The sequence below is a fragment of the Eublepharis macularius genome, chromosome 14 (assembly GCF_028583425.1).
Source record: "Eublepharis macularius isolate TG4126 chromosome 14, MPM_Emac_v1.0, whole genome shotgun sequence".
Lineage (NCBI taxonomy): Eukaryota > Metazoa > Chordata > Lepidosauria > Squamata > Eublepharidae > Eublepharis > Eublepharis macularius.
In genome coordinates this window covers 29,536,018-29,562,694 of record NC_072803.1, presented here as the reverse complement: position 1 = coordinate 29,562,694, position 26,677 = coordinate 29,536,018, and the positions used below count along the sequence as shown (strand labels likewise).

General features: G+C 41.2%; 2 protein-coding genes across 3 annotated transcripts; both read right to left on the bottom strand.

The window, feature by feature from the left end:
- Window positions 1–592: 592 nt before the first annotated feature.
- Window positions 593–3,741, bottom strand: GNRH1 (gonadotropin releasing hormone 1). Its single transcript, XM_054997342.1, has 4 exons — window positions 3,608–3,741; window positions 3,330–3,471; window positions 2,170–2,265; window positions 593–692 (listed from the first exon to the last, which is right to left on the bottom strand). The coding sequence occupies exons 2-4, from the start codon at window positions 3,459–3,461 to the stop codon at window positions 651–653; spliced, it is 270 nt and encodes an 89-aa protein (XP_054853317.1). The 5' UTR covers window positions 3,462–3,471; window positions 3,608–3,741; the 3' UTR covers window positions 593–650.
- Window positions 3,742–6,224: 2,483 nt separating this feature from the next.
- Window positions 6,225–26,433, bottom strand: KCTD9 (potassium channel tetramerization domain containing 9). 2 transcript variants are annotated; one of them, XR_008598186.1, is made up of 13 exons: window positions 26,353–26,433; window positions 20,852–20,973; window positions 16,915–16,958; window positions 16,721–16,817; window positions 14,895–14,953; window positions 13,673–13,801; window positions 12,364–12,431; window positions 12,163–12,258; window positions 10,796–10,945; window positions 10,429–10,534; window positions 9,582–9,715; window positions 8,402–9,218; window positions 6,225–7,577 (listed from the first exon to the last, which is right to left on the bottom strand). XR_008598186.1 is itself a non-coding variant. In XM_054997341.1 (12 exons), exons 1-12 carry the CDS (start codon window positions 26,398–26,400, stop codon window positions 9,102–9,104), a joined length of 1,170 nt encoding a protein of 389 aa, XP_054853316.1. In that variant the 5' UTR covers window positions 26,401–26,433; the 3' UTR covers window positions 6,225–9,101. The 2 variants fall into 2 exon arrangements, 1 of the variants encoding a protein (XP_054853316.1); XM_054997341.1 differs by having other exon boundaries at window positions 6,225–9,218.
- Between the last annotated feature and the right edge of the window lie 244 nt (window positions 26,434–26,677).

Sequence of the window (26,677 nt, the reverse complement as noted above, 5' to 3'; positions counted from 1 at the left end):
CCAAACTAGCGGATCTGTGTCCTCAAGTCTGTGTCCCCAAGTGCAATGCTATTTTAGAACTTTTTTTTACTTTTTCAAATTGCTGTGTGGGGGGGTGCATCCTGCCAGGGACCACAGTGTGTGGATAAGAGGTTCCTTCCCCCCTCTCAGGCACCATTTTCAAAATCAGTGCAGCCATTTAGGCACCATTTGACCATTCTAGGGATCCAATATTGTATACTTTGGCTCTTAGTCCAGATATAGGGTTCGTGTGAGGATAAAAATGGGGGAAAGGTGAACCATGGACACCAGCTTGCGCTTCTTGGAGGAAGGATGGGGGGAAATGCTGCTGTGGATTAGTCCGTAGTAAGTCAAGTGTGTTAGTTTTATAAATGGTACTTAACTGTTTTTAAGGCGGTTTTTCTTTGTTGTAAGCCACATTGGGCATTTCAAGGGAATGGTGAAATATACATACTTTAAATACTGACCATTGGTTAATGTTGATAATATTTATTGATGAAATATAGGCACAGAAATTCCATTAATATGGTTCCATTATCACATGAAATTGTAGCCACAAGATACATCCTGCACATCCCACAGCATACAGCAAAGAATATGTTGGACTTGGTAGCTAAACTTTGCAGTGGTTGTATTTCTTTTGTGGAAATCTAAATCTTCTTTTGCCCAGTCTCCCGGTCAATCAGACTTGCCTGTAATGCACAATACATGTATAATTTTAGAGGGGGAAATCTTTTTTAAAAAAAAATTCAAATGCTCAGACTCCAAATATCAACAAGCAGCATATCATATTTAGTAGTGCATTTTGTCAAGAATTAGCCATTTACCTCTAAATACATTAGATTTTGGACAGTTGGAGAGGAAACACAGAATGGGGAGACAAAAATTGGGAAATCTCTTGCCCTAGACTGTGTACTAACAAGAGACTGCTGAACACTTGGAGCTAAAAAAAACAGTATAGTGCCATCAGGATGTCAGATCAGAACTGCAGAAACCAAGGTTCAAATCCCCATTCATCTATGAAACACACTGGGTAGCTTCAGGCCAGCTACTCCCTCTCATCCCAGTCTACCTGACAAAGTGATTGCGAGGAAGAAATGAGGGCGGGGAGACTCGTGTATGCTGTCTTCGGCTCTACAGAAGAAAATGGGATGAAAGAATAGGCTTTGCTCATGTAGTCCTGACCTCAGGGGTCTAGTACAACAGCACAATTGAGCTGACTATGGACGGATCAGGGTAGGAACCCATTCATCCAGCTCTTGAAGTTGAGTGGTACAGAATGGTGGGGGTGGGGGGGGGGAGATTTATCTCTTCCTCACTATGCTATATGGGGTGAGGGAAGAACGGGGTTAGACAAAGGTTTTTCATGGCACACATTGTCTGATATTGTTTTGTACCCCGATTCCAACATACTATGAGGCGGTGATCCCCCAACATGGTGTACATTCTCAGCTTAACCTCATCATAGGGTTGTTGTGATGATAAAATGGAGAGGGGGCTGTTAAGGTGCTTTGGGTCTCCATTGTGGAGAAAGGCAGGGTGTAAGTTAAGTGCATAAATAATCAATACAGCTGAAGATGATGGGCAGGGGCAGATAAAAGGTTAATTGGTGGGTGGATGTAGACAAGAAAAAGAAGCAAGGAACAGAGATGATATGGAGGTTGCCAGGAGGAAGAAGAGAAGAAACAGTGTGAGGAGGGGGATGCAGAGGAAAGTGAGGTGTACCCTGCCACAGTCCTCGCGGGTTCAGCACTGCACAATGGGGCAGGTGTGGAGTTTTCCAGAGAGGCTTCCCAGGGGAGGGAAGGATGGAAATCTGAAGATGGTACAGATAAAGGTAAGCTGGTGGGTGCGAAGGAGAGAAGGAAGAAAGCAAAGAGGAGAAGATATGGAGGCTTTCAGGGAAGGGAAAGATAAAATAGTGGGGGAGGGGGAAATGAGATGCTCTCCACAAGTCCTTACACTCCCCTCTTGTTGTACACAAATAGGAGTATTGAATAGGTCGTTATTGCTAGATCTTAGAAGTGCAGGAGGGCATAGGGGAGGAGGTCCCTCCTTGAGAATCCGACATGGGGATACTGGTTTTTTAAGCATAATTTGCATTAATTACATTTGAGACTTTTAAAGAGAAAAATGAGAGTAAAATACTCCAAACCCCGTTTTACTTACTAGGGCTCCTTTAAGTCCTTGTAACGTGGGCCGCTGCTGTGACGCAGTGCATTCAAGATGCTGCAGCTCCCCCACTTTGTCCACCTCATTTGCAATCTGAATAATAGCAAAAATGTATTTGGTGTATCAAATGTAATCACCTTCTTTATCTCACACTTTCTCCAAGGAACTCAGACTAGCATGTGTGATTTCCATCCCATTCTCTCCTCCAACCACCGTGTGAAGTAGGTTAGACTGATCAAGAATGACTGGCCTAGGGGCACCCAGTGATTATTATAGGTGATTAGAAATTTGAACCTTAGTGTTCCCAGCCATTGCCCAATATTCTTCTGTGATGTCACAAAGGAAAAGCCCTGATGGATCAGACCAGTGGTCCATCTGCTAGTCCAGCATTATTTCAGGTGGGTAGCTAGCTTTGTTGGTCTGCGGTAGAAGAGGAAGATTTGGGTCCAGTAGCATCTTAAAGACCAACTAGATTATCAGGGTTATGAGCTTTCAAGAGTCAAAGGGACTTTGGACAAAGGGAGATTTGACTCTTGAAAGCTCATACCCTGGAAATCTAGTTGGTCTTTAAGATGCTACTGGACCCAAATCTTGCTAGCGCAGCATTCTGTTTCACAAAGCAGCCAACCTGTTTCTTTGGAGAGCCAAACAAATGGGGCATAGAGGTCAAAGCATTCCCCCGATCCTGCCTCCTAGAGCTTGGTTTCAGAGGGCTGCTGCCTCTGTACACGGAGGTTCTCTTTACTCACCACCACTAGCAGCCCCTGATGGAATTAGCCTCCATGAATCTAATACTCTTTTAAAGCCATTTATGGTCGTGGCCATCACTTCACCCACTGGCAATGAATTCAACACTTTAATTACTCATTGAGTAATGCACAGCCCTGGATATGGCTTGTTGGATCCTGCACAAAGATGGTAATACATAACTTGAAAGTAATTTCAGAGCTGAAAGGGAGGGGACAGGAAGACTAAGGAGACAAAATTCTATGTTCCTTAGACATAGCAGGGAGCCACAGATCCAAACAACTAATAAAGATTTATTTTTATATGGTGTTTCAGTTGGGCCTGGGTAGCTTAAGGGGGGTGGGGTGGGGGAACAGAGAGAATGGTTGTCTGAGTTCCATGATGGCTCTTGGCAGCCTGGGCAAGCTTACCTCTTGGAAAGATTCTATCAGATTTTCAGCATCCCTTTTCCCTCCAGGTTGTAAGCCGTAGGACCAGTGCTGTGCCGAGCCAATTGCCACACACAGAAGCAACAGAAGGAAGCTTGTGAGCAAGCTCCCCATCTTCTTTAGCCTGCAAAAGTCCAGGGATAAAGAGGGGCAAGCAATATAGATCCACTTATTCATAACAAATGGAGGGGGAAAGAGAAGCACAGAAAACTCTCAAGCAGCACTGAGCATGCAAAACATGATAAATCTGGGTACGTTACCTGATTCACTGATAGGAGAAATGAAGGGACTAAGACTTCTCTGGTGACTTCTTCGGAGTCTCATCACTGCACTTTTATATGAACCCCTTCTTCACAGGAGGCCATCTCTACCTCACATGCTGACAGTAATTGCAGCCTTTGATCGTCACAATAGCTCTTCAAAGGAAACAGGTAATTGGGGCTCCGTTGTGTTTAGCCTATTAACGTAGCTCATCTTTCTCCTAAAAGCTGTAAGAGGTCTTGTTTTGAAAGCTGCTGTGCAGCAGATAGATTCAAGCCCAGATGATTCTGTTAGTGGAGGAATTCTTGAATGCCCCAACAACATAGGAAGCAATAGTTTCTTATGAAATATCACTCAACTTGGGTTTACTACTCAAGAAAGCTGTGCTAATGTGTGTCCCCCAAAGTGATTGGATGTGATTGATTTGGATCTCTAGAAAAATAGCTCAATTCTAAGCAGAGTTACACCCTACTAAGCCCATTGATTTCAACTCTGCTCAAGATGGAACGGATCGTGACCAGGGTTGACCTAGAAACAGATGTTGCCTACCTCCTGCTGCATGTATTAAATATCTTCCTAGATTTTATTATTTAGAAAATATATATGCTACCTCTCCAGAGACCTGCTTGAAGTGGTTTGAAGCTCAGAAAACAAAACAGAACCATTATACCATTTAAGAAACCACAGGCCAATGGCATTAAAACACAACCATGAGTAAAAATGGGAAAACGCTGTTAAATCAGAGCACCCTTCTCCAAGAATGGCTCATACACTGTGCTGTGGGCATTCTCTGTAAAGAAGCACTAACATCTACTTCTTTCTGTTCGTTTTAGTTGACTAAAACATGCCCGTTTTCTACCTTTTAAATGCTTGTAACTTTTAGCATTCAGCATTTCCCCAATTAACTGTAATGTCTGCTTGCGTGTAAATCACTTCCTGCTGACGACAAATTCTTTAGAAAAAACCCTAAAATGGCTGCTGAATGCTTTCCTTTGCCAAAACAATAGCAAATGCAGAATACTTGTATCTGATGAAAGGAGCTTTGACTCTTGAAAGCTTAGACCTTGGAAATCTAGTTAAGTCTTTGAGGTGCTACTGGACCTGAATCTTGCTCTTCTCCTACTGACCAAAACACCTAAAACCATCTGTAGAATCCTTGTAACCTAATTTATAACACCAGCCAGTCATCAGCATAACAAAATAACAATTCTATGGGAGGTGGGGGAAATATTCATCCTGAAGCCCTGAACTTGAGAGAACAGTATTGCCATCTCTGTCAAAGCTTTCTGTACACCAAATATTTCATAGACACATTTTCATCTTTCATCCTAAACTTACTCATTTATTCCATCAAAATTTGTGTCAAATCAGCAAATACAAGAAATTATTCTCCATCTTTAGTATTGTTCTTTCTCCTTTATTTCAGTGATGATTAAGTTGCTGGGGACTTGCAAACAGCTTCTCCTCTGTAGGCCTTTAGGAAGGTATCATGACGTCATTTCAAGACTGAAACAGCAGACCCCCCCCCAATCTTTCTTGAATCTTTTCTGCCCCTCCCCACCCCGTCGCTTTCTGTACTGAGCATCTGGCCTAATGAAGAGTTCTACAGAACACACAATCTTGTAATCTGTTTTGCAGCATTTGGGTTGGAGCTGTCCCCAAGCTATTCCATAACATGGGTGTGTGTAAAATTTGTCTATTAACCACCATAGCTATTTGCAATCTTTATAAAACTGTTTTATTTCAAAGGATCTTTGTTAATTGAAGATTCACTGATAAGAGGTCTCCCAAAAGCTGCCTTTCCCAGATCAAGGAATTTTCCAAGCTAGAGTTTGTAACTTTAGGCAGGTATCCAGCCAGTCTTAAGAGCAGTAAAGTTTTCTTCAGAGGGGATCATTTCTGCCTCTTTCCCTTTCTGCTGCAAGTCTCTTGGATTCCCTGAAATTTCATTCCTGGTGGTCAACAGACCTCAGGAATAGCAAAGGAGGTAGAGGAGCAGCAAGTGATCTTTAAATCTTTGTGTGTTAGATACAGGTTAGTATGTTAAAGGAGGGCTGGGGAGTGATGCAAGAGTGGTTTGTAACATGGGAAAAGCCAAAACGAGCCAAGGGGCAATGGAACCATCTTCAGTTCGCTTAGTGCCAATCTCCGGTTCAGTGTTCTTTGGCTTTGTTCAGATATATGGTGACCCCGCTCCCGTTACCTCATTTGTGAATGTATACAGTTCTCCACCTGTTTGTCCATTTCCCTTATCCTGTTTACTTCCCCTTTTTTGATGGATGATGAATAATTTACTAAAGATCAAAATACTTTTAACGAGATTTAAGCTGCTTTAGCAAAGGTTAATGCTCCTTTTTGTTTGATGGAACAGCCTTACAGGAAATCTAATTCAACACTCCCACAGAGATGGCAAGAAATCTAGCTGTGCATACAGTTTAGTGGAACAAATCTTAGAAAGTTAAGATGGGGTGATCTTCCAAGGCGCTTGAGATTATCCAAAATTAGGTTCTATTTGGGTACACAAGAGGGACTCATCAAGGAAATATTACTCGCACCGGTGGTGTCCTTATCTCATTCAAAGGCAAGACTTCCGTGTAAGCATTGCACTTTTTTTATTATTGATGTGGTTGTATAACAGCATGTGATCTGTCCTCAGAAACGGCCTCCTGGGCCCATCCTGTCCCTTTAGCAAGTGAACAAATGTTGTGATTATGCAAGAGGCATCACTTCAGCAAAAAAGCTTCTTTACATATAAATTATACAGACAGCTTAAGAAAATAGAATTCTCTGATACAATATTTGACTCCTGTCTGCTACAAAAATAGGACAAAGAAAAATAGAAAAACTGGTTTCTTGAGATGCGAGAGCCCTTATGCGTTGCTGTAGAAGTGCCTGGAACACAGTAGCGACTTCAATGCTGCACCTTTGCCTGCTTCTTCCTCCCCCAGGACATCACTGAAGCCGCAGCGATTCCAGCATTCCTGGTGCAAGAAGCTGGCTACAAGGATAAGCCTGAGGTACTTTAACTTGCAAGTGGGATTTCCTTGTACCACTGAACTAAATGCACAACACCCAACAGCCGGATCATATTGGTGAATGGCCCAGCAAATGCCCACGTTTCGCTCCTCAAAGTTTCTTTTGAAATCACAAACTCCAGCTTTTGAGGAAGAAAACAGAACCTCAGCCTCCTCTCCAGCTTTAACGATTGAAATGAGAGAGTCACTTGACTGGAAACTGTTTGCTGATATGAAAACAGTTCCAAATATACCATGTTAAAATTCAGGGTAGCTGGATCAAGTGCTGATTTCTTGGCAGGATACAATCCACTTCCACGCGAAAGAACTGCAAAGAGCTGGTCACTTGCAACAACTGCACTGGCTTCATCTTCCTAATGCCTATGGGAGTGCTTGCGATACTTAAGATGCATGGCAGTCATTCGTGCGAATGTACTTAAACTATGCCATTGTCACATGTAAAATAACTGATCTGGCAGAAGTCCATGCAGCAGTTCTCAGTTTATCCTCCTGTAAGGCCAAGCTGGCACCCACTCCTATAACTAAAGTCACAGATGGTGACTGCCCCCTTTATTCAGAAGCATTCACACCTTTATTTTAATGTGAATGTCTTTCATTCAGAGCAGTGAGAGCATTGGCAGTAGCTGAGGTAATGGTTTATGCTTGCACCCAGTTTTATTTGGTATCAAAAGTTCCTACATGTGCTTGTATTGATTGTACATACAGTAATACACACAGAGAGGAGGAAAGAAGTTTTGCATTGGCACTACAGCAGCAATGTCTTGGGAGAAAGTCACTTGGTGGGAAGAATGGTGCTGCCTTCCTCTGGGCTTTAGTTCCTATGCCCATTCAAGCTACGGTCAGCATAGCTACTCCGGAGGATCAACTAGCTCCTCCTCCACCCTTGTGGGCAACTCAGCAATATATTTTGCATAGGTGATGAGGCACATCATTGCTGGAAGAAGACAATGACAAGAATACATACAGAAGCAGGACAGAGGTTAATGAACAGGCCACATAGCCAAACACCACAAACTTGTATTTTAGGAGTGCTCTACACAGGTGGCACAATGGACTATACCACTTCAGCCTGCAGGCAAGGAATTACATGATTTAACACTCCCCTACAATCATAATACCCTGTTTAGTAGAAATCTAGCACAGCATGCAGAAGGTTGAGTCAGAGCTATATTCCTAGTTGTGCTAATTTTCCTTTTTGCAGGCAAGGTATTGTTGCAAGGAGCCTGCTTGCGGGGAGGGCAGAATATAAATACGATAAAATAAATAAATAAATAAAACAAGTAGTAAAACTATGATAGCCCCATCCCTGTTTGAAGTGGTACAGCTCATTTTGACATCTTAGAATTCTACTCTTTCATTCTCCTGCATGTAGACAGCAGCTTGGATTTCAGACAGTGAAGCTCTGGATTTAGTCTCCTAGCCAAACAAATGACCATGGCAAATTACTAGGCATAAGAAATTGGCGGGAGTGGAAGAGCGAATATAAGGATACTGAAAAAGGATTCTGGACCAGATCTTCAACATCTTCCACTGGGAAAAAGCTAATTGTAGTCTAAAGTTTCTTCTGCATTTTATGACATTCCTCCAGAGATATTTTCCACTGGCCAGACTCCCAGGCTCAGAATTTCTAGCATTTTTTGCCAACACTCTTCAGTTAGGGACTGTGGGAGATGGCAGACTTGCATCACTTAATTTGCCTGAGCAATGTCAAATTTAACTTTGCACAGGTAAAAAAGCAGTATGAGAAAGCAGCCTCACCTGTAATTCCATAGTGAAAAAAAGCCAAAAAAAGTTCCAGTCTGTTACAACAGGGCACATTTAACTCTATGACAAGGTTCAGGAACCTGACATGTTCCAGGAATGGTAAGGAAGTACCCGGCAGGACCCAGGCCCTACAGAAGACAGCAGCACGGCCATTTCCACCTGGAGAAGCTCAGCACCTGGCTGTTGTGATTGAGGCACATGAGAACCACATTCCGCTGCCCTCCTTGTCCTGAAATACACACCTGTCCTTCAACAGGCCAAAATGAACAAAACGGTATGTAGATGCTTGATGCAAACTGAATTTTTACCACTGCATCGGGGCTTACCCATCTCAAGAGGTCTGTACTGCAAATATAGGTTTAATAAATATAAATTGCATATATTTGTGCTTTTATAAATTAAAAAATCCCAAGATGCATTCAGGAGTGAAATGACACTGAGTTGCCAACACATGGAGTGAACTGCCACTGCGCTGCTTCTGAAGCCGCCATGTTTTCACAGATCCACTCAAGAAGGTTGCAGTGACTCCTCTGCCTATGGAAAAGGGACGTGCCCACAGCTATGTGATCAGAGGCGGTTCCTTAGGCACTTTTGAAAAACTCAAGTTGCATAAGGTCACTCCAAGTTTAAGGATAAAGGGTGGAGGAAAAAAAGAAGTAAAGATTGCAGCAACGTTCCCAAACCATTTGGTAGCTTATCTGACACTCTGCGACATGTGCAAAGGAGTCAGCATCTCTTCAAAGATGGCTCCTTTCACGTTTGAGCCTCTCAGGTTGGCTTCTTGTAGATCGCAGCCTGACAGGTCACAGTTCTAAACAGCAGAGAGAAAGCTGTTAGTTTTGAAGTTGAACCGCCCTCCATATAAATGCCCTTGCTAACTGCTTCTGGCTTGTAAATTAAAATACACAAATGGGGAAGCTGCTGGTTAGTTCTTAGAACACTTGGTGGATGCCAGGAAATGTGCTGTTGGGTGCCATGTTGGCGACCGCTGATCTAGCTGATTAAGCACTGCATCCCACCTGAAAACTTCTGGAGCTGGCATTTCCGAATGTAGTTAATAAGGAGACTCAGCTAAAAATATCACAGGCTGTACTGAGAGACAGCTGAAGAAAAGGTCAGCTGATGTCACTTTGTTTAAAGCCAGCTGTCGACTGTAAGTGGACCGATGACTCACCTCTAAGTCTGTTCCTGCTAGAGTTGCTCCTCTAAGGTTGCAATTTTTTAACTTTGCATTTTTCAAAGTTGCAACACGCAGGTTAATCCCAGTCATCTGGCTCCCTTCCATATCAACACCTTTCAAGTTAGCACCTAAAGCAGGTAAAAAAGTAAACATCCAGTTTGGAGTTTTATTCATTTGTTTTGTCTGCCTCTATTCCTTTTTTAAAAAAGATGAAAACGTGGTGGCTTCAGAAGCAGCACAGTCGCTGTTCACCTGCAGATCTCTCACACTTCACACACCCCACCACAATGCGCTCTTCAACTTTTGCATCCTAGGCCAATATCCTGGTTACTACATTTCAAAGCTGTCTTTCCACCAGTGAGCTCAGGGCAGTCCCCCCTCGCCCCGCTTTTATCTTCCACATTTTTAGAGATTAGGCTGAGAGAAAATAACCAGCCCGAGGTCACTCGCTGTGTTTCATGACCAAGTGGGAACCTGAACCAAAATTTTCCCAGTCATAGTCCAGTGCTCAATCCCCAATACCATCTTCCTACAGAGCACAGGTGCATGAATACAGGTGAAATGCATAGATACACTTTTTAGCAGAAGTGCATAATTCAAAAGATGCACAGTTGAGATGGGGTGATGCTTAGTCAAGGCAAAACGAGTCATCTGTAGTGGTTATATTTTATTGAACCTACATGCTTATAAAACAGCTCAGCTTCAACATTATGCAAGAACATTTGGAAAGCATGTATGTTAAAACTCTTTACTTTGGCTTTAGGTAACCATTCTAAGATGTTTCTGAACTTTCCTCTCACTTTTTGAGCACAAACTGAAAAAAATGGAATCTAGTCCTTACCTTCCAGGTTAGCTTTAAGGCCAGAGGGGTCTTCAAAATTACATCCTTTCAACGATGCTCCCTCTGCGTTAGAACAAAGCATCTTAACTCCTTGGAGGTTGGCACACTGTCAAAGACAGAGGAAATCAGAATCAGATTTCAAAGAAATGCAATGGACCAGATGGGTCCAGGAGAGAGCATTTGAGGTTTCTAAACAGTGGTTCACTGGGATTCAAATGAAGGAGATTCCACAGGACAGGACAGTCAAGGCAGAGTTGTTGTTCGCCCTCATATCTAGTTAGGAGTGAGCTAACAGGGGTATTACATCAGGCAGGCTCTTACCTGCCAACCAAAGTGACACAGTTAAGATGCAAACTTATCAACTCACATCTAGAACCGATCCAGACAAGTCTGCCCGTTCAAGATTAGCACAGCACAGGTTCGCATGTGCTAGGTTACACCGGCTCAAGTTGGCCATCTTGAAGTTTATGTATCTGAGGTCTAAACGAGAGAGATCTGCTCCGCTGAAATTTAAACCCTAAAAAAACATGTGGGAGGAAATAATTAACACTGAGCATTAGCACGGCAGTTTGAAAACACTAAAGTGCTTCATTCATGCAAAGAGACTACTTACATTAATCTTCCTATCTATAAAATTGGGGTGGGAGTACTTGATTATTAGATCACTTCATTTTTGTTTAATATTAGTGATACTGTAGTCCTAGATCAAAATGGCTACCCCAAGCAAGGTACGTCCTTGCCATCCTGGACCCACACCACTGGCCCTGCCCAAACTGGCAGCAGCAGGGACTGAGAAGGTCACCAGTCTCTATTCCAGCCACTGATGGAAGGGAACCAGTCTAGCCCCTGCAATCCTTCGGTACCTCAAGCAGTTAGTCTGGGTGTCTTTGCTGGAAAACCAGCCCTGGATAGCCAGCCACAGAATGACATCTGAGGCTTGATCTGTGCATGCAACAGAAAAAAGTGAAATAGCACAGGAGTGGGGTGTGCTCTTTTCTGTTTGGGAGTGTGTTCCAGAACTCTCCTTATTACAGTTAAAACTTTGCAAGGCAAAAAAGAGATGTTCTAGTTCAGCTTCATCCCTGTTGTGCTCCATTTCTACTTGTGGAGAGTTTCATATGCAGCATTACAGATGTGACCTACCACCTCCAATCAGACATACTGTCCCAGTCTCCCCCATGCACAGGTCTGGGCTACAGAGTGGGTAGGGGGGATAAGGCAAGTAGTATTGTGAACTGAATCTTCTCAGACTGGAAGGATGGGAGGTGGGGGAGAATCATTTTTGAATGCTTCTCCACTTGAAAAAAATATCCTGCAAGCAACCCAGTATAATCAAGGAATGTTTAGCATAGCTCTTTCCCAGATGTGCCAGGAAAATGCAGGAAACTCTATTGTGCAGAGCATTCAAATATGAAACTCTCACCTTGTGGTTCAATCTGGTTCAATCACAAAGGCCAAACAACACTTTAATGAGTCAGTCACACAGCAGCGATGGATAACCACAGAGGCCTGATTTGGGTCAAGACTGTGGCATGGGGGGAGCAGGGGCTCTTGCCTTCCTCCTTGCACCATTTTTCGGAGCCAAGAAGAGCCCAGGGAAGGGGCAGTTTCTTGCCCCATTTTGGAGATATGCAGAACCTGGGCTCGACTTAAAAATATAACATAGTTTATTCTTAACACTTAATTAGGTATAACATGCAAAGTGGCTCTAATGCTGCTTTATTTTGTCAATACCTGACAGCGAAGCTCAGACTTCGTTGAGGTCGCAAGTAGGAATCTAACAAATTCCTTTCGGGAGATTGGAGAATGATCTTCTGCTGGCTGTGAATTCTGTAAAGAAAGCAAAGGTTTTTACAGAAGCAGCGAGAAACAAAATAGCTTTAAATATTCTTTTTAACATGTGAGGAAGTAAAACTGATACAAAAGTCCTGATACCTTAATAGCTACTTCTAGATGTTCAATTAGCGAGTCAATTCCAAAGAATCGGGCTTCCTCCAAGACTCCTGCCAAACGAGCAGAGAGAACAAGAATAAAATTCTGCCATTGCCACTGACTAGGAACAATGAAAAGGTGAAGCATTCCTGCGAATGCTCTAAGTCTTCCTAAAGGGGCAGTATACTCCAGAACAGCAGATGCAGGCTGGAGAACTATGTGCTCGCTCTCTCCCACTGCTGCCTTCGTCTTAAACTAAGGATAACTCTAACAAGCAAATTGTCCCAATTTTTTAAAATATTCCCATATGACCTACACACTCTAGTAAAAACAGTTAGTCACACATGGATTATATTGAACATAATTGGGGATAGAAGAAAGGTGACTTAATTCAAGCTGAAAAGTCCCAGTTTCTGGACTGGTATTTTTCCAGTGCAAACTAGCATCTGTTCTCACAAGAGATGTGAAGAGTTGAATAAAATTTGTAGTACAGGATGTGAGTCTCCCTAATTAGAATTACACTATGGGCCCTAATAAGGGGCGTACTAAGAAATCATTCTCGCTTGTTTAGAAGCTGAACAGCCATAAAAAAAAATCTGAGGCAAAATACTGGTGTAGGGATCCAGGAAAAGCCCCATTTTGCTAAAGCCCTTCAGGATAAGAGGAGGATCGGAAAGAGACCTGAGTAGAGAAGGATGGCTTATCCGTAGAGCAGGAAGAAAGCTTCCTCGTGAATCAACTACTCCTGAGCTAAAAGAGGCAGGGAGCAGTGTAGGCTGAAGATGGAGGAGGAGTTTGGTAGGTCTCTTTAGCCAATGAGGGAACCATACAGGCCCAGGAGGCCAAAGAAATGAATGCAAGGGATGTCCTTTGTTCTGGCTCAGACCAGAGGGTCTCAGGGCTTGCTCCCACTCCCTCCCTGCAACAACTGCTTCATTTTAAGCCAATGAAGGTTTCAACGTAGGGTTCATTGGTGACAAGTCACAGGTACATATTTTTCTCACTTCTTCACTCAAAAACACTCCCAAGACAATAGTGGGAATAGCATTCAGAATCCCCAACATGCTTAGGCTGTTTTCACATGCACACTGAATAATGCACTTTCAATGCATTTCACAACTGGATTTTACTGTGTGAATTGGGAAAATCCACTAAATTAGCTAAAGTGGATTGAAAACACACTATGCAGCATGTGCCACAGTAGTGCTAGCAGTAGGCGGGCAACATCCACCAGCCCTACTGGGCTTGTAGGGGGGACATGAGCTTGTCCGCAGCATAAAACAAGGACTTAAAAGCCCCTCCCCATACATACCCAATAAATTAATGCCATCATTCACAATGAGTTGTCCGTGACGCAAATAGTTCAAAATTGGCTCAAAGTATTCGGGGCTACGGTCTATTAGGAAGGCCCCCCTGTGATCTCTTTTGTTCCCCCAGGCATCTGTTTCCAGGAGAAATGTTATAGAAAAATTCAGTCCATTAACAATTTTCTTTCATAAATCAAATTTCTATTGCTATAAGACAAGTTATTTGAGACTGGCTCTCTCTTTCAAACTGAATTTATTTCAACTTCCTATTAAAATACTAAACTTCAAAACATATAGTATTGTGATGATGCAAAATATTATAAAGTAAAAGCAAGTCAAAGAAGTAAGTGTGAGGATCATTTAAGAACATCCTCTCCATTTAACAGAGATTCACAAGGAGAGAACAGTTCTACATGGCTTTCCAGGTAGGAGACTCAGATTCAAATTCTGGTTTAGCCTCATTGCTCAGACAACTCTATCTCAGCTGTACTTCAGCAAAATGGAAATGTTTCCTTTCCTTACACAGATGGTCCAGAGAACAAGTTTTGTACCTTAGAAAAAGCAATAGCCAGCAAAATTCAGATTTGGCAAATTTAATCCTGAACAGTTTTAGAAAGAAAGGGAAAAAAAGATGACTAAATTTTCCTTGCTAAGCAACACTGAAGAGATACAGGAATTCTTGTTCCATTCTGGATCTACCAAGAAGTCCATCAGAATTAAAATCCACCCCCCAACCACACCTAGCATTTGTTGTTTAAACTTTAAAAATGTTAAATCATCTTGCTTGCAGAACAAAATAAATTGGTATGCACTAAAGGGTAAGTGACCAGGAAGAGTAAGAGACCAGGTTTGCAGGGTTATGAGGATAAAATGGAAGGTGGCAAGGCACTGTGTATACTATTCCAAGCTCCTCGGAGAATGGGCAGGCTGAAAATAAAAATAAGAAATACGTTTGGATTTCTAAGAGATTCTAGAGAAGCGGCAGCAATGTTGTTCTGTCAACGATGAGGGACAGAAAGTTGTTCTTTAAACCTGGAAGCACAGATTCTCTCACCAGAGCTTGCTAAGCACCTCTGCCATATGCTACAACTGTGGAGGATCTACTGGTGGAAATGGGGAACCAATACTATCATATATGCCACCTTGGCAGACGCCTTTCCTAGCTTTTGAGAGAGGTTTCCTCCATAAATGCATAAAAAGGACAGAAGCACTGAAATCCATACTGACCTTTGTCTTTAAACATGCGAGCCAGCATGCTATCAGGTTCTTTGCTAACTAAAGTGCTCCTAGGAAAGAAGAGCATAAGCATTAATGAATAAGTTCAAGACCTTTATCTTTAGCTGAGTGTGCTGGAAACAACTTTACTGATCTGCTCGTTTTATTTGCTTCTATGTGCATTATGCTTTTATTTGGTAGTTTTATTTCAAGCCTCAGTTGAAACAGACAAATTATTTTTAAACAAATAGATTTCAAAGGGGGTGGGGAATGCTTGGAATTCTGTGCTTGCGTCGCAGCAGGAAGACATCGCTTCCTGGAATCTTGATACTAATGTGTGTCCATTGTATGGACATGTTCACTGGATCTTGCTGTCTGCTTGTGCATGCTCTAACGCTATTCTTCAGTCCATATTGATTAGGAACTGATTGAGAGTCAGTATGAAGTAGTGATTAGAATGTCAGACTAGAAATGGGAGACTCTGGTTTGAGTCCCCACTGTGCCATTAAAGCTGGCTTGGTAGCTCAGTCCAATCACACACACTCAAATTAACTTAACACAGTGTTGTCACAAAGATAAAATGGAAGAGAGGACAACAACACAAGCTGCTTTAGATTCTTGCTGGGGAAACAAGTGGGATATAAGTGAATAAATATGGTCAGTGAGTCAACTGGCCCGTCAATATGGTCAACTGACTGCCTATAAATAAATAAACATTTATCTTGCTGGTCACCTGCTGTCATTGGAAGCATATCCATACATGAAGAACTGGCCCACAGCCCATTGAGCATAATTACCTTTAAAAGTTGACACATAAAACCAAAATTTCTCTTTAAATAATATTTAAGAACATAGTCTGATCTCAGCGTTCAGGGGGGGAAATATTAGTTCACATTTCTGGAAACTTTACCTCACATTGTCAAAATGTTTTTAAAAGTTAACTTTATTACTTTCACAATAAGAGTGACCTAATTTGTTTTTATAACTAGCAGTAGCATCATACATTGAGTAAAGTATCTTTTTTTGGTATTCTAACAAAGTTAATGCTTTTAAAAAATACTTCACCAATAGTCAACTAACCAAATCTCTTTTGTCTGGTCAGCTTGACCATTTTAATTGCTTTCAGATTTGCAGTAGCCTAAGTGAGACACGCATTTTCATCACACTAAAGCTTGTAAGTTTAATTAATACAGACATGTTGGTAACATCTTTTTATTTAAAAACCCCCTCATGTCTTTGGTAAGCCTAGCAGACATTACTCAGAGTTCCATTTTAGTTTCCTCTTATTTTCATTTTTAAATAAAATCAAAAGCATCAGGCTAACGGAGGTCAAACTGGCTGAAAAAGCAGCCCCTGGAATGGAGGTGATGTTTAGCTGAAAAAAAAGACAGAAGGGGACAGAGGGGCTTCTCACCTGCCCTTCCTCCACTCACACTGGTAACCTGCAGAGGCAGCTTTTCATTACATACATACACTTAGAGAAAAGCACAAATGCAGACTGGGATGCTGAAAAAGCATTGCTCTATATCTAATATACACTGTTATTACTGCCATTGGAATGAATTGGAAGGGTTTGTATGTGGAAGAGCGCACTGGAGCCCCTGGTTTGATACTGCATTGTGGGTTGCCAGGTCAACATATTAAGAATAAGGATGCATCTATTATATCCTGTGGGGTTGTGCTGGTCTGAAAATAAAGCCATCACTTAAAAAGAACACTAGCCCAAGCATTTAACAAATAAGAGGGCCATACTACCATAACGCAAGGAATTTTGTAAAATTAAGAGTCTGAATTTACCAAAAGGGTAAACATTTTTGAATAAGGTAGAAGATTCCTACCGAGTTGTTGTGAAGCATCGTCCTCCCACGTTGAGTGTTATCCAGTCTGAATGGGATCCTGTTAATGCTTCGGGAGGGTTTATATCTGTCTGGGGATCTACAGGCATAGAATGCACAACATTTTTAGTGCAGTTGCAAACTTTTGACTGCTCATTTCTAAAGGCCAAAAGCAACTGAGTAAATGGTATACTTACCAATAAATGGTTCCCCTTCACATACAAACAGAACATCGTCATCCCTGGAGGGGGTTGAGGAGGGGGGAGAAAGAGACACATTTTTTTCCATGTACAAATATGGAGTCCAGAACTATTCTAGCTAATAACCAATTTAACATTTTTAACATGTATACATAGGGGGTCTAAAATTATTTTAGAGAACAACTGATTTAATTTTCCACGCCAAACTTTTTATTCTAATCTGGAGATACCCTTCTTGGGACAATGAATATTGTCTTTATTTTACTGGGACAACTCCAAGCTTTAATTCAATAATGATGGGCTGAGCTGCTTTAATCAGTCCTGGTTGCCCATTTTCTGCCCACACACAGAGGTCTATTTCACGAAGAACTGGATGGTTTCCCTGGAGAGGTGTAGTGAACATTAGAGCCATAAGATAACTTGCTGCCTGTGTTTTTGGCAAATTCAATGTCATTCCCTCCTTGCTAAATGACAGAGTTACACCAAGCGTATGCTGAAGGTCCCTGCCCAAAAGAGTGCCAATGGGAAAGAGGGAGTTAGCAGACAGGAGTAAGTAACTCAATGGCTAGCCAAATCAAATTACAGTCTGTGGAAAATGGGAGTTTGGAGGAAGCCCCATCCATTTCTACAATCTTTGCAGTTTGAGCAGTGGGCCTGCTCCCTAGGGGCAGCTTGCTCCAGAATACGCAAGAAACTGAACAATTTCTCCTGTAGAATAATGACGGCACATCCTGTATGTGTTTCCCTTTTATAATCCAGCTGGACCCATCCACAAAAGGTTTGATAATGCTAAAGCACGTGCAGACATTAAAGAGTCTTAAGGCTTTTTGCACCTTTATTGTTCATTTAAATGACAGTCTTCTCACTTATCAAATATACTATGAGAAATAATAGCTGGAATGAAGGAGATAGGCTTTTTCTTTGCAGATGCAGAAAAGCCTTTGACCACTTAAATTGGGACTTTATGTTTGTAACAATGGAAAAGATGGACTTGGGGAAAGACTTCATAGAGACAGTGAAGGCTATTTACAAGAACCAAAGAGTGACACTATGTTTAAATAACAATGTAACAGCAAGATTCGAGGTAAGAAAAGGTACGAGACAAGGATGCCCACTTTCGCCCTTATTATTTGTGATGGTGTTGGAAGTCCTATTGAGGCAAATAAGAGAGGATGAAGACATTAAAGGAATAAAGACCAAAGGATTCTCATATAAGTTCAGAGCTTTTGCAGACGATGTGATGTTTTTAGTAGAAGAACCAACTCAGAGATTACCAATATTATTGGACAAAATTAAGGAGTTTGGAGATCTGGCAGGATTTTTTATAAATAAAGCTAAATCCAAATTGCTTTGTAAAAGTATGAGAAAGGAGAAACAACAGGACTTGATGAGAATAACAAATTGTGAAGCAGTTCAGAAAACAAAATACCTAGGAATTGAGTTAACAGTTAAGAACATAGATTTGTTTAAGAATAACTATGAAAAACTATGGGCCCAGATAGAAAAAGATATGATTAAATGGAATAAGCTAAATCTGTCTCTGTTAGGTCGTATTTCAGTAGTTAAAATGAATGTATTACCCAGAGTGATGTTTTTATTACAAACGATTCCAATCGTAAAAGATAAAAAGCAGTTTGATAAATGGCAGAGAAAAATTGCAGAATTTGTGTGGGCAGGGAAGAAACCAAGAATAAAAATGAAGGTGTTATGTGATGCCAAAGAAAGGGGGGGCTTGCAATTACCAAATTTGAGAATATATCATGAGGCAATATGCCTAACTTGGTTGAGAGAATGGGTAAAATTGTCTAATCATAAATTATTGGCTCTAGAGGGACATAATAAGTTGTTTGGATGGCATGCATACTTGTGGTATGATAAATACAAAATGGACTCTGTTTCTTCATCACTATGTTAGAAAGAATCTCTTTGTGGTATGGCAAAAATATAAGATGTTTTTAGGTGAAGAAAGACCATTGTGGATAGTACCAGCTGAAGTTGTGAACCCAAGTATGGAATATAAAGGAGAAGAATGGATAACCTACAAAGAACTGTTGAAGTGGGATAAAAATGAGCCTAGGATTAAAGACAATATAGAGTTACCATTTCAATACAGATGGTTACAATTTAGGTAAATTAAAGATCTATTTGAAACTGATAAAAGAAAGGTTTTAGACAGGAGCATGGGGAACTAGAAGAACTTTTGTTAGGTGATGGCCTAAAAATTATCTCTAAGATATATAAACTTTTGTTGAAATGGTACACGGAGGATAAAACAGTTAAAGTTCAAATGGTAAAATGAGCAATGAATTTTAATAGAGAAATTACAATGGACTCTTGGGAATATCTTTGGAGAAACACAATGAAAATATCGACAGCTACTAGTCTAAAACAGCTATAAGATCATGTATAGATGGTATTTAACACCAAAAAAATTAGCAAATGCCAACAATCAAATGTCAAACCAATGCTGGAAATGTAAAAAACATGAAGGTTCAATGTATCATATGTGGTGGACTTGTGAAAAAGCGAAGCTATTTTGGTCTAAGATTTTTGCTGAAATGTCATCAATTTTGAAAAGTAATATAGCAAAAAGCCCAGAACTGTTATTATTGGGGGTTAAATATGGAAAATGTTAATGGTAAGGATAGAGTCCTGGTTTATTACATGACGGTGGCTGCAAGACTACTGTATGCTTAACATTGGAGACAGGAGGAGCTACCAGAAATTCAAGATTGGATTCAGAAATTGTTGCACATGGCAGAAATGGACAAATTAACAAGGAAATTGAAAGAACAAAATCCAAGGGAATTTGTGGAAGATTGGGGTAAACTTAAAAAATATTTAGAAAAGAAATGGGACGTGAAAGATCAGTTGTGGTCTCTTGATAACTACTGAGAGATTTAGAAATATAAGATAAAACTTTGCCTTAAACAATAGGGGAAAAGCAACTCAGACTAGAGTTAGTTATTAGGGGAAAGGGGTCAGAGTGCTGTTGGGAGTCAATAAGGGAAAAGGGGAGGGGTGGTGGGATAACATATATTAAGAAAAGGAGTATATTTGTAGTAAAGGGTTTTTGAAATGTATGTGAACCCATCCAATAAAAAAAAATTCTAAAAATAAAGAAAAAGAAATAATAGCTGGAATGCAGCTAAAATATGTTTCGGAGGGAAGAGGGGGATGCCCCCTCCCTTCTGACTTCCCAACTGTTTTTCTTTCTGGTTAAGTCAGTTTTGCCTTCTTCAGGTTCCACCCAGAAGTCCTATGCTCAGGTCTAACTGCTTGGGGCCACTTGTTCTTTACCTTTTCTCCAGGCATCCAGTTCCTCAGGAAGCCAAGATGAAAAACCCGTCTCCCTGCTCCTGTGGTTTTTTCACAGGCAGCTTCCCTCAAGTCTGCTGAGCAAGGCCTTCCAACTTAGAACACAAGGGGTCTTTGGCGTGCACAACCGGCTAGGGCATTGTTCGTTGGGATCTTGAGATCATCAGTCCTGAAAAGTCCCATCTGGCTTGTCGCCAAAAACTCTTATGCCTGAAAAACAGCTAACCCTCTGCGCTCTTCCCAATTAGACACAAAAGGCTGGAGTGAAGGGAGTGGCCTATAAAACTTTAATTGAAATTATAGGAGAGAATAAAATGCCCCCCCCAAAATGATTCCTCTGGTTCCTTCCTTGAGCAGCAGTTTTTATAACAATTATGACATCACAATATCTGTGTATGTAATTACAATATGATTGGTTCATAGTTTATGTTGCAGTTAGAAATTTTAGCACGAGAAATCACTGCTTGTATTAGGTCTATCAGCATTCAATTAATAGTGAATTATTATAGATGAGCTTGGCCGTGACATCAGCTACACAGATCCTTTTTACAAACTGCTCTAGGATCCTTCTAGGATCAGAATTAATCTGCAAATTCTCAGTTTGGGCTGATCTTACCTGATCAATGCAATGTCATCAATAAGTCCCCCTTTCCCATTGTACACGCTGGTTGCTTTTATTCCAAGCTTACTGCTAGCCACAGAGAGTAAGTCAGAGAGTGTCCCATAAACAGCCACAACCTATAAAGGAAAGGTAAGTGTTTTAGCTCCCCATAAATGGTTAAATCTTCTGGGATATTTGTTACCTAATTTCTTTACAGGATTTTATAAGCATCATAAAAATCTATTTCATTTGTATCCCACTTTTCTTCCAACACAGAGATCAACGTAGTATACAAAGGGCTCCCTGGAGGTGTCCTATCCTAATCTCATAGTGACTAGACCCAGACCTACTGGTTGGTGCATTCTTTATCTTCAAATAATATATTGGGTCATGTTTAAACACACCCTCTAGCTCAGACAGTGGTTTTAAACACTTTTTGGCAGACAAACACCTATAACTCACTTCAGTATCCTACAAAACTAATAATATAATAACCCCATCCTTCCCCCTGCACCCAAAGTAAAAAACAATTTAACAATTATATAATTGAAAGGCAAAAAGAAGGGAAAGTGAAGTGTGAGTTGTGAAGTTTCATGGATCCCCGAAAGGATGCTTCCAGAACCTATGGGTTCCACAGGATGTTGGTTGAAAAAGTCTGTTCTAGGATATAGTTTTCTGGAAGATTTGAATCTGATGTTAGAAGGACCACTTAGATTCATTCTAGTGTTATTTAAAAACAAACAAACATGAAACCACAGAGATCCAACTTTTCCAGTTACTCCAGTATATGTGAAAAGTTGCCTTAACAGCCCAATCCTATGCAGGTCCACTAAAAAAATTCCATATTCTCCTTCCCTTTCTATTTCAGGTTTTCATTTAGACTATGATCAGATGCAAACAGCTCAACACTATGGACGATGACTCAAAAACGAGTTCCACCATTCACTGAGAATGATTTCTTCATAGTTATGTATAGGATTGCTACCCAAGCATAGTATATTTTAAACGGTACTTATAGATGTTTCCAGTGTGTTCAGTGTTCACTCGCATGTAAGTGTCTAACCTAAATTTCTTACAGGCACATGAGGAAAAGAGTTAATCACTAACAGCATTAAAGGGAAGTGGAAAGGCATAACTTCTCTAAACACAAACATTAACATACAACTAAGAAGTAAATGTAAGCGCTAAACAAATCCTACAACAAACATTCAAGAAGACACCCATCCACCCAAACTGGAACATTCTAAAATTACAATATGATTTAATTATGGTCCCACTATTATGGTTTTTGGCACAGTTACTTCCAAAACCGACTAAAGATCAAGAAGATCCTACAACAGTAAAATATGTTCTGGAGCATGCCACTGCACACAGATGGCTGAAATGGGCTGACGCTGATTGGTCTATTATTGTGCAATAGCATACTCATCAAATTATTTTCCTGTCATGAGATCCTGTCATGAGAATACAGACTTTCTGAGAAAAATGCATTTTGGCCTGGCATTTTGGGGGAGTTCTCATAGTAACCAATCACCCTTACTTAATGTGTTCCAATGGTCATTCCGAATCTAATCCCAAAAGTACTCAAAAGGAGCCAATGGATTCCAACAGCCATTCTCTGTCATTTGCATTAGTGTGTCCTGATGGTGGGACTTCAGAAAGTTTCAGATCTACTTGTTGGTACAATTTTTCTGCAACTGTAGACTCTTCCTGGTCTTTGGACCGTTGTTTGTGGTTTTATATGCATATGTGGAGATCTGAGTATCAGCATATTGAGTACGTGTGCTGCAGTATATTAATGTGGGTGGGGTGGGGGCTTGGTTTTCTTTCCAATCACAACAGCAGACATGGATGGAGAAAAAGCCAGACACCCTGGCACACATTCAAATTATTGCTCATTAAAAGAGCCATTCTGCAGGTTCTGCTTCCAATCAAGATCTCCCCCTCCCCACCTCAGCTAAAGCATGGGTTCACTGCAGTCAAACAGGGGCCTTACAGACAGCACTTTCACAAAAGACAGGTGGCCCTACAGGTGTATGTTGCTCTATGCTTGAAAGGAAAAAGCATATGCACACATTGCTACTCCCCCCCCAGCCGCCACATATATATACAGGCATACAGAGAGTTATTTATGATTTCCGCACCCATTCCTAATCATAGCCATGCCTTGCCAGTTCTAGTTACTGTGAGGAGAAACAGTAATGGGAAGAGCATCTGCTAGACCAAGCCTCGACCTACCATTTTCTACCCTGTTGCCATAAATGTAGGACAAATATTGTAAAAATCATGGCAAATGAGATAGAGAAAGAAGAAAAAATAAAACACAAAATGTAAAAGCTTATAAAGTGGCTGTGAGGAAATGCAGGGAGGGGGGATAAACAATTGCAAAATCTCTTCCCAGCACAAGTTTCTCTCTCTAGGGAACTATAGGGGGGAGGGGTTGAACAGCCCAATTTACCCATCTTCTTCCATTTTCTGATTTTCTTTAATGGACTCTCAAATGTCCTCAATTTGTCCAGGGCAATAAGCATGCTAAGATCTCATGAAACCAAACACCCTCCACCTTCATGTTAGAAAGCAATATTATTCTGCATACCACAGGAGCCCCCCAAGTATGTAAAAACAATGATTTGCTGCTGTCTGCCTTTGTGATTGTTCCTGCAAAGTCAGTTGTTGAAGGGAACAAGCTGGGGGTTTGAGAGCAATCTCTGAGGAGCAATTTTGAAACCGCATTCCCTACCCTCCAATAACCTCTCCTTCAGGTTTCTCTACATTCCCAGGGGTTTAAGCAGGGTAATTTATCCCCACCCCTACATCACTCCCTTTCTGCCAACTCTTAAATGACTCCAAGAGCATATCAATCCTCTTAGCACTAATTGTTTCCACACTGGTTACAGAAAGGGCAGTATTCGAAAACCCTTCCCTTACCTGGGGGGCGGTGCTGGTTTTGGCTTAATGGCGACCAGTTGCTTTTGTATTAGACATAAGGACAGGCCAGGGACCTGAGACAGGCCTCTTCTGACTTTTCTCCACCTTTTCTGAACATCCCCAAGGCCAGCCCACACTGCTATACCTTAAACTTCCAGAAGATTCCCTCAACTGGATTTTGAGCCTACAGTGGGAGGGGAATCCATAGATCTGGGGCCCAGAGAAAGCTTCTCTTTGAAGCCTTGGGTTTTTGTAGTGCACATATGCATCCATTCAGGCCTTGGTGGTTCTCAGAGAGCAACAGGAAGAAGCAGCCCCTAAACATAGCACCAGTAGCTCAGGCCCAACATATCAGTTCCTTCGTAATCCCTCAACACCAGCTTCTATGGAGGGTGGTGTTGATGGAATTTTCCAATTTCCATTTCTGAAGTTTGATTTAGTCATAGCTACTAATTTCACACATGGCTGTTTGAAACAACAATTTTCCTGTCTGCATGACTCAACTGTTCCATTTCTGGTGCCTCTTAGCATTGTTGAAGTGACGACAAATAAAACCACTTCTGGAATGCCAGCAATACAAAAATACACACCAAGGGACCCACATTGTTTAGTAAATTCTGAAAGATGAACCACCTCATGCTCCTCGTGCCTACATTTTAAGAATGTTAATGAGAAAAGTTGAGCTATGTTCCTGAAAACTTACTGTTGCTTGCTTATGCATAATTCAATATATATGTAAATATATATACTGAAAGAATATATATTTACAGAAAGAATATATATTTACAGAGCTGGGACACCAGAAAGAACTGGCAAAATAAGTTCCAGTTCAAGCAGTAACTGATTGCCACACGTGAAATATCAAGTAAAAACAGAGCTAATACATATACATAAAACAGGGAAAGCAAATGAAAACAAGAGGCAAGGAGAAAGGAATCACTGAGAAAATGCCAGTTGAAACAAAAAAGTCTTCACCCAAGGAATAAAAGGGATTAAATAAATATCGCCCTATACCTACAAGAAAACATCTAATGACCCATCAAACACACACTTATTACATAGTAGACCCTAGCCCTTGACCACTAACAGGCGCCATTGCCGCCCTACTAATAACATCTGGACTAGCAATATGATTTCACCTAAACAGCACAACACTATTAAACCTAGGACTACTCCTTATGCTACTAACAGCAGCTCAATGATGACGAGACATCGTATGTGAAAGCACCTACCAAGGCCATCCCACACACCCAGTCTTCACCTAAGGGATAAAAGGGATTAAATAAATATCGCTAGGGAGGGAGTTCCATAATTTTGGTGTCACCAAGAAGGCCCACTCTCTTGGATTAAGAACATGTCACATATGTTCTCCCATTTATTTTACCACTACCACTTACTTAGTAGTTAAAGCTGTATGTATATGGTCTCTGTAAATCTTTCAACAACCCCATAAGGGTATAACCCCATCCTTGTGTTATACATACAGGAGCTGAGGCTGAGAAACATTGGCTTTTATGTTGAATTGTTGTGTTTAATTATACATTTTGATTGATAGAAAAGGTATACATAATTCTTATAATAAAGAAATTGGTTTTTTTTTAAATCCATATTTTCCAGTGAACTCTCCCGACTCTTCCCAATACTTTGCATAAGGCCTAGACACACAGTCAGAGACCAAAGCCCCTCTTCCCTCCCATTATTGACCCACATGAGTCAAATAGTATTGAGCGGTACATGGCACCTGAGCATAGGGCTCCATTTAGACATCAGTAGGACAGTACGATCCTACTGCATAGTTTCTATGTTTAATTTCTCAGTCTTAGAATAACTTATATTCTGTTTCAGTCTTTCTTTAAGTCTGTATTGGATTTCTGCTGGTTTTAAATCTTGGCATTTATATACCCTTTTGCATTGTTTATTGAACTGTGTTCAAAATTGACTGTATCTTCTCACACAGTGTAATCTGCCTTGAGTCTCAGTTAGAAAGGCAGACTACAAACATTGTAAATAAATAAAAATAAATCAACCCTCCCCCTCCTCCAGGCCACCAAGCACAGTCTCATGAGAGCTGAATATGGTTCAAGAAACACAAAATGTAGAGGATTGGTGTAAGGACATGATGGAAGAAAAATTCAGTCTAAAACTTTCAAGAGCATCACAGAATACTTGAAAGAGAGGATTTGTGGGTCTGGGGCAGGGGGAGCACAGACACTTCCTAATTGTTGCTTTTCCCTAGCTCGCAACACTGAACAACAACAGGCACCAACCAGAAGAATGGGCTAAAAAGAGCTGGGTTCAAATCCTGTCTCAGAACTGAAGCAAAGTGGAGAAACTTTAACGAACTTGTCTCTCTTTTTCAGCCTAGACTACTTCACAGGGTTGCCGTGAGGATAAAAATATAGGACAAGACAAACACATGTGGCTACTCCGAAAGCCTTGGAAGTACAGGTGGGATTTGGGGAAAAAGTAACAAAATAGCTGAAATAATAATAAACAATCCCCAAAGTCTCTCCAGCCTGAAAAGGAGGCTCAAACCCTGAAGCTTCAAGACCAAGCCCTAGAACCTCAACCCCTTCCCACACACTCACCTTCCCATTCCTGGGACTGCCATTAACAAAGAGGGTGACTCTCCTCATGTCCCCCTCCTCAAAGTTATTGCTGCTCCTGTGACTTCTTGCCAGCCGAGCTACAGACACGGAAGCCGGCGCTTTCTGATCAACACGCCCACCAGCCAATCCAGGATTGACACTCCTCTCGCTTTCTTCCAACAGAAGCAAACGTAGCCATGATGGGCGGGTCTTCCCCACCTTGGGACGACTTAAGCGGGAGATTTCGCTCTTCAGAGCAAGTAGGGGGCGTGTCTGGGCAGGCTGAAGCCTATCGAGACATGCTTTCGGAAAAACGACCGTCGAA

What these genes read in the sequence shown, in the direction of transcription:
- GNRH1 (XM_054997342.1), bottom strand. Translation starts at nt 3,461, where the DNA reads ATGGGGAGCTTGCTCACAAGCTTCCTTCTGTTGCTTCTGTGTGTGGCA. An exon ending in TGATAGAATCTTTCCAAGAG is followed by an intron (nt 2,266 to 3,329) that starts GTAAGCTTGCCC and finishes GCTATTATTCAG; the next exon opens with ATTGCAAATGAGGTGGACAA. An exon ending in AAGGACTTAAAGGAGCCCTA is followed by an intron (nt 693 to 2,169) that starts GTAAGTAAAACG and finishes TGTGCATTACAG; the next exon opens with GCAAGTCTGATTGACCGGGA.
- KCTD9 (XM_054997341.1), bottom strand. Translation starts at nt 26,400, where the DNA reads ATGAGGAGAGTCACCCTCTTTGTTAATGGCAGTCCCAGGAATGGGAAG. An exon ending in TGATGGCATTAATTTATTGG is followed by an intron (nt 12,432 to 13,672) that starts GTATGTATGGGG and finishes CTCGTTTGGCAG; the next exon opens with GAGTCTTGGAGGAAGCCCGA. An exon ending in TAGCAGGAACAGACTTAGAG is followed by an intron (nt 9,219 to 9,581) that starts GTGAGTCATCGG and finishes TCTGCTGTTTAG; the next exon opens with AACTGTGACCTGTCAGGCTG.